Source organism: Raphanus sativus, chromosome 8, assembly GCF_000801105.2.
Source record: "Raphanus sativus cultivar WK10039 chromosome 8, ASM80110v3, whole genome shotgun sequence".
Classification (NCBI taxonomy): Eukaryota; Viridiplantae; Streptophyta; class Magnoliopsida; order Brassicales; family Brassicaceae; genus Raphanus; species Raphanus sativus.
In genome coordinates this window covers 8089571-8106222 of record NC_079518.1, presented here as the reverse complement: position 1 = coordinate 8106222, position 16652 = coordinate 8089571, and the positions used below count along the sequence as shown (strand labels likewise).

The 16652-nt window shown below is 34.5% G+C and overlaps 3 protein-coding genes across 4 annotated transcripts in view; 2 read left to right on the top strand and 1 right to left on the bottom strand.

Annotated features, from left to right (window-relative positions):
* The first annotated feature begins 5121 nt into the window (after window positions 1-5121).
* On the top strand, window positions 5122-7125 carry LOC108831053 (dof zinc finger protein DOF4.6). 2 transcript variants are annotated; one of them, XM_018604623.2, is made up of 2 exons: window positions 5122-5437; window positions 5509-7125. In XM_018604623.2, the coding sequence occupies exon 2, from the start codon at window positions 5785-5787 to the stop codon at window positions 6859-6861; it is 1077 nt and encodes a 358-aa protein (XP_018460125.2). In that variant the 5' UTR covers window positions 5122-5437; window positions 5509-5784; the 3' UTR covers window positions 6862-7125. The 2 variants fall into 2 exon arrangements, with proteins under 2 accessions (XP_018460125.2, XP_018460126.2); XM_018604624.2 differs by having other exon boundaries at window positions 5123-5437; window positions 5836-7125.
* A 3008-nt stretch (window positions 7126-10133) lies between these two features.
* On the top strand, window positions 10134-11748 carry LOC130498439 (60S ribosomal protein L8-3). The gene is made up of 2 exons (XM_056991802.1): window positions 10134-10625; window positions 11254-11748. The coding sequence occupies exons 1-2, from the start codon at window positions 10186-10188 to the stop codon at window positions 11588-11590; spliced, it is 777 nt and encodes a 258-aa protein (XP_056847782.1). The 5' UTR covers window positions 10134-10185; the 3' UTR covers window positions 11591-11748.
* Window positions 11749-11857: 109 nt separating this feature from the next.
* LOC108831052 (disease resistance protein RRS1B-like) overlaps window positions 11858-16652 on the bottom strand; it is a 9812-nt gene continuing 5017 nt past the window's right edge. The window contains exons 3-6 of the mRNA XM_056992813.1: window positions 13862-14978; window positions 13486-13782; window positions 12521-13412; window positions 11858-12395 (exon numbers count right to left, since the gene is read on the bottom strand). Coding sequence (XP_056848793.1) covers window positions 11908-12395; window positions 12521-13412; window positions 13486-13782; window positions 13862-14978 — 2794 coding nt within the window. The 3' untranslated portion in view covers window positions 11858-11907. The remainder of the gene's footprint in view (window positions 12396-12520; window positions 13413-13485; window positions 13783-13861; window positions 14979-16652) is intronic.

Sequence of the window (16652 nt, the reverse complement as noted above, 5' to 3'; positions counted from 1 at the left end):
GTCGTGGCATAATTATGGCTATTACGACCGGGTGGCGGACAGTGCCGATGGGCCAACGAGCTGCAACTCGGATAGCCATCTAGGAAGCTGGAGAGGGGGACGGTTTTCCCGAGAGAGGGCACCCCTTCCAGGATAGGCCGGCACGTGGGGGGACGTCCGTAAACGGCTATAGGTCCTAAGTCTAAGTTGATTGGAGTCAGTTGCTCTTGTGGAGGTTGTCGAGTCGTTCTATTCTTCTTTAATGTGTTGCGTAGAAATGATTGAGTTCGTTGTGATTGATTGACTGCTAGGTTGCTAGAAATGGTGTTGTCATGAAATGTATTATGTTGCACTGTTTGATTGTAGTGATTGGTTAGTTTTGGCTTCCGCATAGAGTAGTGTAGAGTGTCTTGCGGGCAAGCTGGACTAGAGCCACTTCACTGAGTAATTCGATTGCTCACCCCTCCCATCTCCTTTTCCCTTGCGCAGGACTGTAAGTAGAAGTAAATGGATACGGGTGAATCGGAATTTCAAAGGAAAGCAATGCGTCCGTCGACTCTTGGGACCAGTAACGGACACGGCGGGTTGCCTTAAAGGGTATACGCGTGTCCATGACTCCCTATCGTTAACTCCGGTCGGGCGCCGGGGGACAGGGATGTTACAATAGGGGTATGTATATGTCTTTATTGATGTCTCTAGTTGACAAGAGTTGTTAGACTGTTATTACATTACAATCTCATACTGTGTTAGAATTGTAAAGTAACATGTTTTTGTCAATTTATCATTGTTGTCTTTCATTCAGGTGAGAGATGACATTCATGTTATTGATTTAGCAGATGGACATATAGCTGCTCTTCGCAAGCTGGATGATATCAAAATAAGTAAAGGATTACATCTTTAAACTTCTCCCGTTATGATTTTCCATTGAATCCAAGCTGAATATATTTGGAAAATGTTTAGGTTGTGAGGTATAAAATCTTGTCAATTAAAATCTGTTTTAGAATGTAAAGTAACATGTTTTTGTCAATTATCATTGTTGTCTTTCATTCAGGTGAGAGATTACATACGTGTTATTGATTTAGCAGATGGACATATAGCTTCTCTTCACAAGCTGGATGATATCAAAATAAGTAAAGAATTACATCTTTAAACTTCTCTCGTTATGATTTTCCATTGAATCTAAGCTGAATATATTTGGAAAATGTTTAGGTTGTGAGGTATACAATCTTGGAACAGAACAGGTAATGGAACATCGGTCCTCGAAATTGTCTCTGCCTTTGAGAAGGCATCAGGAAAGGTTAAAACATTAATTGATTAGTTTGTTTAGTAGAACAAATGCTCGCTGATTTATTCGCCCTTTAAGCCTGACTATCATATCGTTCATGGGGTTTATTGATTATTGTTTTCTAGTAGAAAATCCCGTTGGTGTTGGCCGGACGACGTCCTGGAGACGCTGAAGTTGTTTGCGCCTTTACAGAGAAAGCAGAACGATAGATAAATTGGAAGTAAGTTAATTTTATTTTGTCAACGGGTATATAAAGTAGAGGAATTATAATACTAACTTGGAAGATATGACGATCTAGTAATTAGATCTGTGAACGGTAAACATGAACAAATGCATCAATCTCTCAGTTTTATACTGTGTTGAAATAGGTTTACTAAATTAAAACTACAAGCACAACATTGTCAGTCTTTTTACCAAAAAAAAAACATTGTCAATCTTGTTTGGCATGGTATCAATGTAGGGCTAAGTATGGGATCGACGAGATGTGTAGGGATCAACTGGGCCAGTAAAATATCGTTACCGCTACGACTCCTCCAATGGCTCCTCATGATTCTCTCCCTTTTTCTGTATTAATTTTTCTTTTCAAACACATGAAAATAATGCTGATAAGAATCCAAAATTTACAAGGAAATTGAGGAAATTAATTTACTACAGAAAGCGCACATTTAAATCGTCAAATTCAACTCTTATTAAATTATGTTTGGAGAATGTTCTAATTTTAAATACAGAAAGCCCAAATGTATCCAGGCACCTAAAAGAATAGCTTATTGGCAATGTGATGTTTAGTATTAATCATTACGGGCTTTATTAAGTCTAAAATTTAGTAGTCTTGTGAATGCCCGAGAGTAAGTCTAAATGACGTTTTTAATCAAATTTTAAAAAATTACACCTTTAGAGTAAGTTAAATATCCTTCTATATGTACTCAGATACAAGGTCGATTTCGATCTATGCAGCCAGGCCCGGCCCGTCCGTTCACCAAGGCACATAAAACATTGCTATTTCTAGAAATCAATTTGATTGAAGTAGTTTAATGGTCGGTTGAAAATATATTCTTTCCCTCTACCTCAGTTCGGATCATCGTCTTGATGTTCTTTTTTCTTATTTTTTTCGTTTTAATGGAAAAAAAGATTCGTTTTGTTTTAACTGTGAAACAAAAATTTAAACCAACTGACAGAGAGAAATTTAATATTTCACCATTAACAAAGCTTTGAACAGAAGCATTTTTATCTTATAGGAGCCACAGTTTTTCAAATGCTTTAAGCCACACAAATAAACGGGACGGCACTCTATGCAGTCTTCCCAAATTTCGTAAACCATCACTTGTTGTACAAATAATATTGACTTTTTTTTTTCTTTTCAGAAAGACAGTTTAAGTCATAGTTTTTTTCTTTTAAAAATAAAAAAAAATAGAAAAAAAAGTCATAGTTTTTAATACCTTAATTATCCATATCCGTCTATACCCGCTATTCTACATTTTATCTAAATGAAAGGGCCTAGCTACCTAGCTCCAAAAAGATATACTGTTGGTAAAAGTTGGTTATGTTGCTGGTTTGCATTTTAATGGCAACTTGTTATGGGTGCAGGTTTGTCCACACGCGGTGACATGGACCGCACTTTCAAAGATGCTATCTACGCACTTCGTCAGATCCATAGTATCCAACGGCTGAGAGTCGGTGGACCTTTTCTTCGGCGAGAATAATCACAAAAGCCATGCGCATGAGGAAACATGGGACCCAACTTCACCGCCCACAAATCGTAATAACCGTTCACTAATCTTCCCCGGTCAACTCAAGTTACAACACTTGTTATCATCTCATACGTCCAATATGTTGTCTATGATTACTGCTTCAAGAACTGAAGATTAAGATGTTTTAGGTAAAAATATATATTAAATAGTTAATATATAAAAAGTATCAATAGAATTATAAAATAAAAATTACTTAACTAGTTATAAATTAAAAAACAAAATATAACTGATCTAAATTTACTTCAAAATATAATTATATTTTGCATATTGAAACATCAAAAATTCTTTAAAGCATTACGTTTTAGAACAGCATATCTAATGAATAAGGGTTACTTGCGCAATTTCCATGCATTCTGTGCTGGTTATTGATTACTATTTTTAATCTCGTTAATATACTTAATGTACTGTTGGTAAAATTCATTGGTGATAATAAAGAAGAACTAATAAGGGAGCCTGACACATGGAGTGAAGGAAATTAGGTGTTCATGAGCTGTCTTGTACACTAAGATAGCTCACGTTCTGATAACACATAGGCCATGTTGAATAGTGGGACAGATTAATCGGAGACATCGTCATGATTAACATTCTTGGGGAAATCCTGAGTAGATCCTGACCGTCCACAAATCAGCTTAAAATCGTGCGATACAGGTAACTACAACCTAATCGGAATCTTAAGACACACGTGAAAGACGGATAAGTGAATGAATAATAGCTGAGCTTTTAAATCTGGAACATCTGGACCTTTGGAGTGCGTTTGGCTCTCTCTTCTTAACATTTTTACGTGTAGTAGTAGTAACTAAGATGTCAAGAAATTTGTTATATGAAATGTGTGCGTTTTGTTCTGATTTATTAAAAAAGAGGTCGACCAATTAAGCTAGAATAAAAATAGGTTCATACGTCAATGGAAGGTCAACTTTTTTTAAGTACTTGAATTTTTTTCTCCGTACAAATACTTGATCTAGTAACACACTTTATTTCGTTAAAAAGTTTATACTTTATATAGCTTTTGGACAACTTATTGTATTTTCTTTCATCCGATAATTGTTTTATTGAGATAAGATTTCTAACAAGCTAGTGAAAAAGAGTGACAGATATCGATTTTGTCTTCTGAAAGATAAAAGTATTGTTTTTTTTTGACAGACAGATAAAAATATTGATTTTACGTTTCAATTATGCGATAATCAGTGGTGGATCTAGAAAGCTTAGGTATGGGGGGGGGACAAAATTTTGAAATGTCAAAGAAGAAGAACATTTAACCTTATATTTAAGATTTGATGGGGGTGCAAGCTTAACCAAAATTTCCAAAATCTGTTATAAATAGTAAAGAAAATTCATTTTAAAAAAAAAAAAAATCATATAGGGCAGAGGCTCCCCCCCCCCCCCCCCCACTGGCGATGACGCATATCATACTAGTTGTGTTGACGCGTTGTACTTGTTAAAGTAATATGCTACGTAATGCTAGATGTAATAAGCAGATGTTCATGCTAAAGTAAATGTTCATGCTTTAGCATTCAAGATCTACTAATTCAACTTTATCTGAGAGATGTGCATAAATCAACATGCTAGTACAAACATATTTTAATAAACTTAAATAAATTCGGAAGACTTGATTATATTTTTCATCAAAATATTGGAAAACCTTTATTGCCTCATAACTTTCTAAAAACCATAATAACGAAATTTTTGGGTAAAGAACCCACTTTCCGTCATTTTATTAAGAAAAGAGCAGTAAGTCGACTTTGAAACAAAAGAAGAAAACTATCTACTTCTAGGCTCAAGCATTCAAATCAAACAAAGAAATTTTGATATATGTATTTTGGAATTTAGATGTAAGCTCAATTGAAATCTTTGTGTATGTACGTTAAGACTTAGATATCCAATACCTAACTTATGACCAAAAATTAAATCCGACTATGTGTCCATATATTTTCAAGTATGATACCAAATAACATATATAATACATATGTTTATATATTTGTTACATTAATCCTTCCACTAAATTCTAAGTAATGTTAGAGAGTTCCCTGGCAATATATATATAACCCTCGTTTACAGAAGAAAAAATATATATATCCCTTTACATGTATGCATATATCATATGGATGCGTATTAAAGTATTTGTTTATTTTCAGTACGACAAAGATTCCCACTCGGAATGTTTTAGTGATCTTTTATTATGCAACTCTCTCTCTCTCTCTCTCTCCCTCTCTCTCTCTCATAAAGCAAATGTGATCAGACAAAAGCATACAAAGAATTGCATTCAAAAAAGTTTTCTCTGCCATCAAATTTTCCTCTCTTCATCCAACAAGAACACATAGATTTTTGTTTCTTTTCGAATCTAGAGTCAAACCAAGAAAAGACGAAGATATCAGGTTTTGTTTCTGCTGATTTAAGGAAATCTATGGATACGGCTCAATGGCCACAGGTATATACACAAAACATATATCTGTATATATATTACAACTCAATTAATATGTATTGTATGTGTTGATGTAGATTAGATCAGTTGATTCATCTTACGCGCGGTACTTGATTTAACTTAGAGTTTAATGTTTCCGAATCTTCTTCGTTGATGTTTCTATTCTCTTTAACAGGTTTTTTACATATTAAATATATGTATTTTTCCACTTTACCCTTTATTAGTTTGCTTTTTCTTTTATCTTTTTGGTTACAGTTTTTCTCAAATTTTCAATCATTTATGTCTTGATGAAAACCATTTATTGTTCATAATTAAACTATATATGTTAATAATATTTTTACATATATAAGTCTATGTGTTGTGCTAATGGTTGGAAGAGCTGCTTTTGTGATTTTGATGATCAGGGGATTGTAGTGAAGCCCTTGGAAGAAATAGTAACAAACACATGCCCAACGCCACAAGCGTCAGAGCCGCAACCACCACCATCGGTTGGGGAGGCGGGTGGAGCTGAGAGGAAGACACGGCCAGAAAAGGACCAAGCTATAAACTGTCCAAGATGTAACTCAGTCAACACAAAGTTTTGTTACTACAACAATTATAGCTTGACGCAGCCAAGATTCTTCTGCAAAGGTTGTCGAAGGTATTGGACCGAAGGCGGTTCGCTTAGGAATATCCCCGTAGGTGGTGGCTCAAGAAAGAACAAGAGATCTCATTCTTCTTCAACTTCTTCTTCCTCTGATATTAGTAGAAATCACTTGGATTCTACACAACCAGCTACAAAGAAGCATCACTCTGATCAGCATCATCATCACCACCTCATTAGCATATCACAACAAGGGCTGACCGGTCAAAACCCTAAAATCCTTGAGACGACTCAACAAGATCTAGGTTTTTCACCACATGGGTTGATCAGGACCAACTTCACAGACCTCATCCACAACATTGGCAACAACAACACGAGCACTAACAATCCATTTCTTGGTTCTTCATGTTCTGCCACGTCAGCTCTGGCAATTTCCCCTCTGGATCTCATAAGAAACAACAATGGTAATAATAGGAATACTTCGAATTCTTCATTCATGGGGTTTCCAGTTCATAATCAAGGGCCAACATCTGAAGGGTTTTCAATGCAAGATCATTACAAGCCTAGTAACTCAAACACCACACTGCTAGGTTTTTCATTAGATCATCATGATGATAATAGTGGATTCCACGGAGGATTTCAAGGAGGAGAAGAAAGGGAAGATGGTGATGATGTGAATGGAAGGCACTTGTTTCCTTTTGAAGATTTGAAATTGCCAGTTTCTTCTTCTTCAGCAACAATTAATGTCGACGTTAATGATCATCAGAAGCGAACAAGTGGTGGAGATGCAGCTGCAACTTCCGGTGGATATTGGACTGGGATGTTGAGTGGAGGTTCATGGTGCTAATTTTTCTCAGTTTGATGATGAAAATAGTACTATCATTAATGGTTAATTATTGATATTTTATTAATTAATCTATATGTTCTCAATTTCACTTTGAATGTTCTTATTGGTGGGTTTTCTTTTCTTATTTTATTATTTTGGGAGTTAATTTGGATGTAAGGACGTTATTGGGGGTGCATGCATATTGAATGCCTAATTTGTTTTTGAGTTTTGTTATGGCCACTGACACAGGTTATAAATGACACATTGGCCGGTCTTTTGATGTTCCTTCTCTTGTTGTTATATTTTTATGTCTTTTCCGACTAATAATTTCAGACGTTATAATTTAATGAATGCACACACATTTGTATTTATAGTGTGTGACAAATTATCTGCATCAGCATAGTATGTTTGTTTATTTTGTCATGCAACGCATGGATTTCATTAAGTTAAAAATGCAAATAATTAATAAAAAATAATGAGAAAATTAAACTCTAAGAGACAGGTAAGCTCTGATGACTTTCACATGATCCTCACTAAATACACTTATTTATAATTAATTGCCAAAGACTGGTTAAAGTCCTATCATACCAACTAATTAATAGAAGAATCCATGATAATCCATTTAATTACTGGGTTCGTTCCTGACAACAAAATCAATTGATTGGACAAGTTTAACAATAGCTGGGAGAGGTACCTAATTAACTTGATGCATTTTGATTGTCCAACGGCATGCCAATGTTTGGAAAATGTTGATTTCATGTACTAGTTCTAAATTGCTTTTATTAGGTGAACACTCTGAAACTTACTAACGTATGGTTAGGTTTTCGATGCGTTAATAATTTGAAGAGAGGGAAGAATAATGTGATGGATATGTCACAACTGGTTAAAGTGGGGCCCACTAAAACATTCTCCTTGAAATTTGTGTTTTTGAAATTATTCATCCCACTATGATTTCAGCTCCATCAATCCAGATTTTTTTTTTCTAAACTCATGAAAAATCGTTTTTTTTCATCCTTTTTTCTATTTCTTTATAGCTGTTTATACCTAGAGTGCGTACCGATATTTTGTTACTTCCTCTATTTTTAAATAAATGTAATAAATGTAGTTTTGATATTTTTCATGCATATTAAAAAGTGACATAAATATATACACATATTAAAAAATAATATAAATATATGTAAGTTGTTATTAATACAACTCTATGACCAATAATATTTTCGATCAAAAAAAAAAGACCAATAATATTTGAGATAAATAAAATTGTTTATAAAATTAATGCAATTTACGACTAATTTCAGGAAGAGTTATTGATAAGTAAATTTTCATTAACTTTGAAAATATTGAGATTCCATTGTTATTAGTTGTTGGATTTGAAAAATCTTAATAGAATTCATTGTTATTGGTTTAAGAATTTTCAAAATCTATTCAAATTATTTTATTATTCAAATTTTTTTGTTATTATTGATTCTCTAATTCTGAAAAATTTAGTGTTATTCGAAGATGAATTTTATTCATTTTCATCAAATTCTTATGTTATTCAATTAGTATTTCATTGGTCTTTTTAAATTCTTGTGTTATTGAATTATGTATGAAACCATTCTACTAAAATACTTAAAATTATAATTTTAATAATTTCATTAATTTTAAGTCTATTAAATATTTGTATTTATTTAATAGAAAATTAAATTTTTATAGTATTCAAATTTTAGTAGATTAAATGGTAACTGTATTTGAAACAAATTTAGTGAAAGATATTACTATAAATATAATAAACTAATTCTTAAGATTTAAGAAATGATTTAAATGAGAATTCTTTATATCATTTATTTATTAGATATCTACACTAAATTTAGTGATACGATAAGAGCGACAGCTTTATAGAGGTTATGATGTTGGAACGTGTGGATGGGTTTACTTCATTGTTCTAGAAAAAGTGGACTAAACATAACTGTGAAGAGAATACTTCAATCGTTTTAAAATGATTTTCTCTATATGTATTTGGTATGAAAATGATTATGGTTTTTATTATTTCTATCGTCAAACATTTTGTTCTTGCTTTGTGCATTTTATACAAAGATTCAAAAGTTCATGATTTTTTTTTAAAACTGATTTCTATCAAATTTAATTGTATTCCTTTAAAATATAAAATGAAAGAAATAAACAAATACATTAAAATTCTCATCAAGTGATCTAAAATAATTCAAAATCTATTATTTATGTTTTCAATTAGATTCTTTCAAATCCAATACCACTTCCTAAGTGTGAGAAAATTATCTGGAAAGTAAGTTTTGATATGTTATTTCTAATTCGATATTTTAGGTAAAAACAAGGTTTTGATTTGAATCCAGTTGTTGAAATCATGAATTTACATAATTTTTTGGTTGACTACACGGAGCTGAGATAGTATATTGCATAATGGCTATTCTAGTTTCAGGCAATTCTAATTAGGATATGATTTAATAGAATTTCTAAAAGCTTAAATAGAAAAGCTAAAGACTCCCTTTCCAAAAAAAAATCCACAACAATTAGGGGGATGTATTCAATTTAGTATTTGATGTGATTTGATTTTTAATGGAGTTTTAGATGATTTTAATAAGTTGCAGAGATTTAGGTGATTTTTGTTAAACTACTCTAGAATATCATCTAAAACAATGAGATTTGAGTTTTATTTTTTTTTAACTAAGAAACTCCACCCAAACACCCTAAAATCATCTCAAAACTTTAAAATCCCACAACTTAAAATATTTTTAATAACAGTGGATTTCAGAGTACTTTATGAAATGTCAAGTTCAATAACAGTGGATTTTAAATGAGTTTTTAAAATTTATGTTTGAATAACAGTGGATTTGTCATTTTAATACAAATCACCTGAAACTCTCAGTTGAATACACCCCATTAGATTTCATTTTCTTTATCTATATATATATACTTACTGATTCTAATTAGGTTAACGATAAACTCATCTTTCTATCTTGAATATAGTAATACATGCGAAACAGTTAAGACTTTGTTAAAAATGTTTTGATCTCAAATTAAAATATTTAACCTGGTTTGATTCAGAAAATAATGGAGAGATATAGGTTCTGTTAAAATGCCAAAGCGGCAAAGCCTATCATGCTCTACTTCTTGATTTTTGATGGGTTTGAGTGATCCAAGGTAACAAAAAACTTTAAGGTCTTTTTAGTTTAGGCTTTAAACAGGCTTACATTGGCCCATTTAAGATAACCCCATTCTTATCTCCACTAGGGCTTTGTAAGACATTTCCACATATAAAAACCTGAGTTCTCTCTCCCTCAACAACTCTTGAACCCTACTTCCTTGCTCCCGCCGTAAACTCAAGAAACCATGGGTCGTGTAATCAGAGCTCAACGTAAGGGAGCGGGTTCCGTCTTCAAGTCCCACACTCACCACCGAAAGGGTCCCGCCAAATTCAGGAGCCTCGACTTCGGCGAGAGGAACGGTTACCTCAAGGGCGTCGTCACCGAGATCATCCACGATCCGGGACGCGGTGCTCCGTTGGCTCGCGTCGCGTTCCGTCATCCTTTCCGTTACAAGAAGCAGAAGGAGCTCTTCGTCGCCGCCGAGGGTATGTACACAGGGCAGTTTCTTTACTGCGGTAAGAAAGCTACTCTCGTCGTCGGAAATGTGCTTCCTCTCAGATCTATCCCCGAAGGAGCTGTTGTCTGCAACGTCGAGCACCATGTCGGTGATCGTGGGGTTTTCGCTAGAGCTTCTGGTGATTACGCTATCGTCATCGCTCACAATCCCGACAATGACACAACTAGGTTTGGTTATGTAGTATTGAAATGTTATGTCTTTTGTCGTTTAAATGAATTGTCGATTTGGTATATGTCTCTGTAGTATAGTGTTGTAGTGTCTAGGGTTTAATGTTTGTGTCTTAGTGTTTTAATTTGTTACTGTTTTAGGGTTTATTGTCTAATGTTTGTGTTTTGGTGTGTGTTTTTGATCATTTTTTTGTGTTTTTGTTTGTTTTTGATCAAAAAATGTTTTTCTGTTTTAGTGTTTTTTTGTAGTTTTTAATTTCTAGTGTGTCTAGTGTGTTGTTTTTGATAAAAAATATTGTTTTAGTTTTACTGTGTTTTAGTTTTTCCAATAGTGTTTTACTTTTTAGTATTTTTAGTGTGATTTTGTGTTTTTAGTGCGTTTTTAGTTTATAGTGAAATGTTTTTAGTTGTTTACAATTTTTATCTTTTGTTGTTGTAATGAAATGTTTCTTTGATAACGGGTTAGTGTTTTAGTGTGTTAGTGTGTGTTACTGTTTTAATGTTTTTGTGTTTCACTTTTAGTGTTTTACTGTTTCTTAGTACGTTTTAGTGTGTGTGTTTGTTTTTAGTGTTTTTTAATTCAATAGCTTCGTTCTTACAATAACAATTTGCACATTGATTTTGCCAGGGTTAAGTTGCCATCTGGTTCGAAGAAGATTGTGCCGAGTGGTTGCAGGGCTATGATTGGTCAGGTTGCTGGGGGTGGAAGGACAGAGAAGCCGATGCTCAAGGCGGGTAACGCGTACCACAAGTACCGTGTGAAGAGAAACTGCTGGCCTAAGGTTCGTGGTGTGGCTATGAATCCAGTTGAGCATCCTCACGGAGGAGGTAACCATCAACATATTGGTCACGCTAGTACTGTTCGTCGTGATGCGCCTCCGGGGCAGAAGGTTGGTCTAATTGCTGCGAGGAGGACTGGTCGTCTCAGAGGTCAAGCTGCTGCTCTTGCTTCCAAGCAAGAATAAGGCGAGTAAGCTGCATGATGAAATTATTCACTTTTTTTGGGATTGCTGTTAAGACTGTTTGAAAACCTTGAGATTTAATATAATGTTTTTGAGACATTTTACTTCCAACTAGAATATATATTTTTGAACCTTGATTTTATAATACTTTATTTTTGTTATTGGGTTTCTTTTTGATTGCCATTAGGTTCTTAGTTTAACTATTTTTTTTTTAAATCTTTAGAATTAATTATTCTCTATTTCATAATCCGAAATTTCAACGACAATGTGTTACAACACTCGATTTTTTTTCGGTTTTGTACCTAGTCAACCTGTGGTATTTATATCAGAGACAACTTTTTCTTTGTCTCCATTATGGCTTTTCGTTTCCTTGTTATCGCTTTCATTTCTTCTAGATACTCAGCTTCTATCACCACCAGTTCCTGTCTTAATCTCTTTTCTTCCTCCAAGCGACCTTGTTCGTTTGCTTCATGATTGGAGCTCCCCTCTTTTTCTTCAGTCTCACCTTCCTCTGAGGAATCTGAGGTTTCCGAGTGACTAACCGGTACATAATAACGAAAATCACTTGCCTCTCCTGTCTGAGTCGTAGCTTCACTCCGATCATTCCGTAGTGGATGAATGATATGATCAACTGTAACCCTGGTTTTCCAGGTGGGTATCAAGTTGACAAGTAATATATCAATCAGTTCCGCTATAAAGGTGACGTGAAGGTCAGTTAACTCGAGTAGCTCAGTCATCTCCCTGGACACCTTATAAGCAGTGTCGTTAGTTTGATAGATAGAGAAACAAGAGATGATCAGTTTACATCCTGCAATAAGAAACATAAATTGAAGCAAGAGATGATCAGTTTACATCCTGCAATAAGAAACATAAATGAAGCTTCACAATGTGAAAAAAACGGACACTAAACAGGAGCCGAACAGAAATACTCACCATTCTCATATACAAGACGAAAAGTTAAGGACACTGAGTGTTCATCCTTTTGTTCACCCTCCAGGATGTAGAACTTCCCTCTCTTTGCATGCCTAACCTCAATACACCTTGATCCTGAGTTGTCGCTAACAGTAACAATAGGCAGGCTATTTTCATCATCGAGATCTATAGATATTAGACTAGTTGAATTCCTAATGGACGAAGGGAGCTCATCCAAACTTAAGCATCCAGTAAGATATAATTTCTTAAGATTAGTGGCATTTGCAAACGATGAGGGGAGCTCCACCATGCCTGAACAATATTCAAGATTCAACTCTTGAAGATTAATAGCATTCCCTATCGAAGAGGGGAGCTTCACAAGACCCGAACATCCACGAAGACACAATTTCTTAAGTTTAGTGGCATTTCCAATGGACGAAGGGAGTTCCCCCAAACTTAAGCAGTATTCCAAATTCAAACTCTCAAGACTAGTATCATTTCTGATGGAAGAAGGAAGCTCCATAAGACTTGAGCAATTACTGAGGTCCAGTATTTCAAGATTAGATGCATGCCAAATCGAGGAGGGAAGCCGCGTCAGACTTGAACATCCACTAAGATATAACTTCTTGAGATTGGTGGCATTTCCAATGGATATTTGTAACTCTCTAATGGCAGTTCCATGAAGATTAAGTTCCTCAATATTTGGTGAAAGCAATGGGAAATTTTTGATCACACTGCAACCTGAGAGGTTTACAACTCGGAGATGCTGTAACTGATCCGTCGCTGGAAAACTTTGAAGTTTTGTACAACCTTCAAGATCTATTAACTCGATGTTTTGAGCTTTACATATATCATCAATTTCAGTCAGCTGCAGGGAGTGGCATAGCCTCGCCATCTTCAGCATATCGAGATTCTGTAAAGAAAATGATATATTAGTATAAATTTGAGAAAAAAAGGTGTAGGAGAGTGGATAGGAGTTTGGTTACCTTGGTTCCTCTCCAAAGTTTCTGAAGCTGACTGTAAGGCATATTGAGTTGAACAAGGTGGCATGTGTCAAAATCTTGTGGCAAGGACTGCAAAGGATACTTCTCCCAGTGGAGGAGTCTTAGCCCATCAGGCAGAGAGTCGAGTCCTTCTGGAAGGCGGAGTCCAGAAATGCTTTCATCATTGAAATAATAAATCTTCAGGAATCTAAGGTTAAGCATATTTACAAAAGCAGTGGGTTTCACATCAAAGCGCAAATCCGCTGAATGCAGAGATATGGCTTTGATGTCTTCCGTGACCTGAAATAATAAGCCACGCAGATAAATCAAGAAGTTCTTTCACATCCAATTGTAAGAAAAATATCAGAATATGTCATACCAGAGCTCTTTTACTGGTTTCTTCGGGATGTTGTCCATTTGCTTCAAGTAGAAATTTGATGGTAGAAGGTTCCCACAGCCTGCGACCCCTCTCGTTCCCTATTGTTTCTCTGTTGTTTAGTTCTCTGCCAAAGTTTTGGACAATTCTATGCATTTCAACTCTGTTTTTTGAAAGAGTCACCAGACACTTCTCCATAAGAACATCAATCCCAACATGTGGAAACATACCACACCCATCAAGCAGTTGCTTCACATACTCAACATCATTTCCCTTGAAGAAACAAGCAATGTCCAGAAAAATTTCCTTCTCGTTGTCATTAAGTGTTTCGTAGCTGCTGTTAAGTAAATCCTGAAACATATTTGGAGTTTGTAGCTCGAAGTTAAGGAATGTGGTCTTCATTTCTGACAGATTCTTTCCTTTAAGCTCGCTGCCGTAAAAGCTGAGGGCTAATGGATTTCCATTAGCATAGTCATTCACTCTCTTTGATAGTTCCAGTTCCGGGCGATTTTGTTCTTTTATATCTTCTCCGAATGCACACCGAGAGATCATCTGCAGAGCCTCATTCTCATTTAAGCTCTTAACTTCATACACGTGACTAATCTGACAAAGGCGGAAAACTCTTTTATCTCTGGAGGTTATGATGATTAGGCTTCCTGGGCCAAACCAATGAAACCCTCTAAGGAAAGACTCGGCTACTAAAGGATTTTGCACGTCATCAAGAACAACAAGAGTTCTCTTCTTGCTTATTTTCTCACAAGGGAGACTAGGTCTTGTAATGCTACTGCATACACGAGGAATTTCCTTAAGAATTTTGCCAAAATGTTCATCCCACAAACGGTACAATCCCTTCTCGTGGAAAGCTTTGTCAAAGTGTTTGATGAAACAAGAAACTTCATAGCTTCCAGAGACTTGGTCAAAGAAGGCTTTAGCAAGTGTCGTTTTGCCTATGCCAGGCATACCCCAGATTCCTATGCGACGGATGCCCCAAGGTTGCTTGCAAAGCAAATGTTTTATCTCCAGCAGCCTCGAGTTAATTCCAATTTGTTGCGTGGGAAATATTTTTTCATACACGTGTTTGACAATCTCTTCAACAAGTTCGCAATCAATAGATTCCTCCCTGTTTACATTAATATACTTTTTCTGTTTTAAAATAGATAACAAGAGTTTTATTCGCCCTTGAAAATGGCGGGTACATTTTTTGTTGGAAAAAATATTTTATGTAATAAAAGTTATAATTTTTGATAAATTATATATTTTAAATTTTATGAAATTTATCTTAATTATAATTATATAACTTATTTTTGTTACTTTAAATATTTTAAATACGATTAAATTTTAGAAGACTCTAAATAATTATAACATGTAATATGATTTTATTTATTAAACACCAAGTTAAACTTATTTTACACTGCTTTTTTTATTTAAATAAAATATTTTATAACTTCAACACTCTTTGCATTGAAAAATTCATTTGTGCCTTTCAAAACATTTTCTATAATTTGATAAATTTAGTTTTGTGATTTAGTTATTATTTTAAATAAAACTATTTTTAAGGAGATGAGATAATTCAGACCCGTATTATGATTTTTTTGATTTAATCATTTGTTGTTTCAACTCGATTTTATTTTGAGGTTTCATTTAATAAATTCTTTCAAATAACTAATAATGTGAAAGATTTTTTGGAAAGATATGGTGCAAACATTTATGGCACAAAATTTCCAAAAAACTAAGAACTGAATTATATTAAATACTTTGTAATGTAATTGTAAAATAATGACTTTTGATTGGTTGTAAATAATGCTAGTAAAAAGGTACAACAAGCAATTTTTGTAATTACTTATAAATTTCAGGAACAGATTCATAAGCAGGCATCTGCTTTAATAGTATAGATATTCTAAAGATTTTTTGATATTTCCAAATACCAATGTTTTAATATTTTGATATCAAATTTAGTCTTACTGAAAACTATGTGATTAATGATGTTCTATATTTTATGATTGACTGAATTAATTTTTGGTTATACTCTCTCCGTTTCATATTAAGTGTCGATGTAGAAATTTTTTTTCGTTGCAAAATAAATGTTGTTTTAGTCTTTCTATGTAGAATTTACTATTTTTAATCTTCGGTGTATTTTTCTATTGGTTGAAATATGAGTGTGTGTATTGGTAATGATGTTTTTATATAAAAATATGCAAAATAAATGATTTTTAACAAAAGTAACTAGATTATGTGGAACCAAGTCCCATGTTTTGTTCTGAATGATAGCACCAAACTCTGTTGACGCATCTTGTCGCCAACGTTCATATTTGAGAGCCTGTTGAATGGTTTGTGGTTCAGTAGATGGGGATTTCAAGAGAGCTGCAATGAGGGTAAGTTTCTTTATCGGTTTGGTGATATTATTTTTGGAACGAGTTTGCATCCGATGAATGTTATTTGGAGGTGAGGTATCGGTGTTTATGGCGGAAGACATCGGAAGGTTTGGATTTTGTATTTGTGGTGAAGGGGATGTAGTTGTGGGCTGAGATGTTGTTTTGGTTAAGAGAGCAGTGTTCGGGCCCGTGCGTATCTAGACTTGGGTTGGTAAATTTAGAAGTGGGTTTTGGGTAAGTATATTTTGAAGTGGGTTTAGCTGAGCTGTTGGTTGCGGTTAATTTTCATTTGGAGCAGTGGGTTCAGAGTTAGAGGAGAAGAAGACGACGGCGATGTAGAGATAAAAGGCAATACCTGAGAGTTCGGCGTCAGAGTTGTTGAGGGAACTTGAGGGTGTAGGTAAAGATCCAAGCATAGAGGG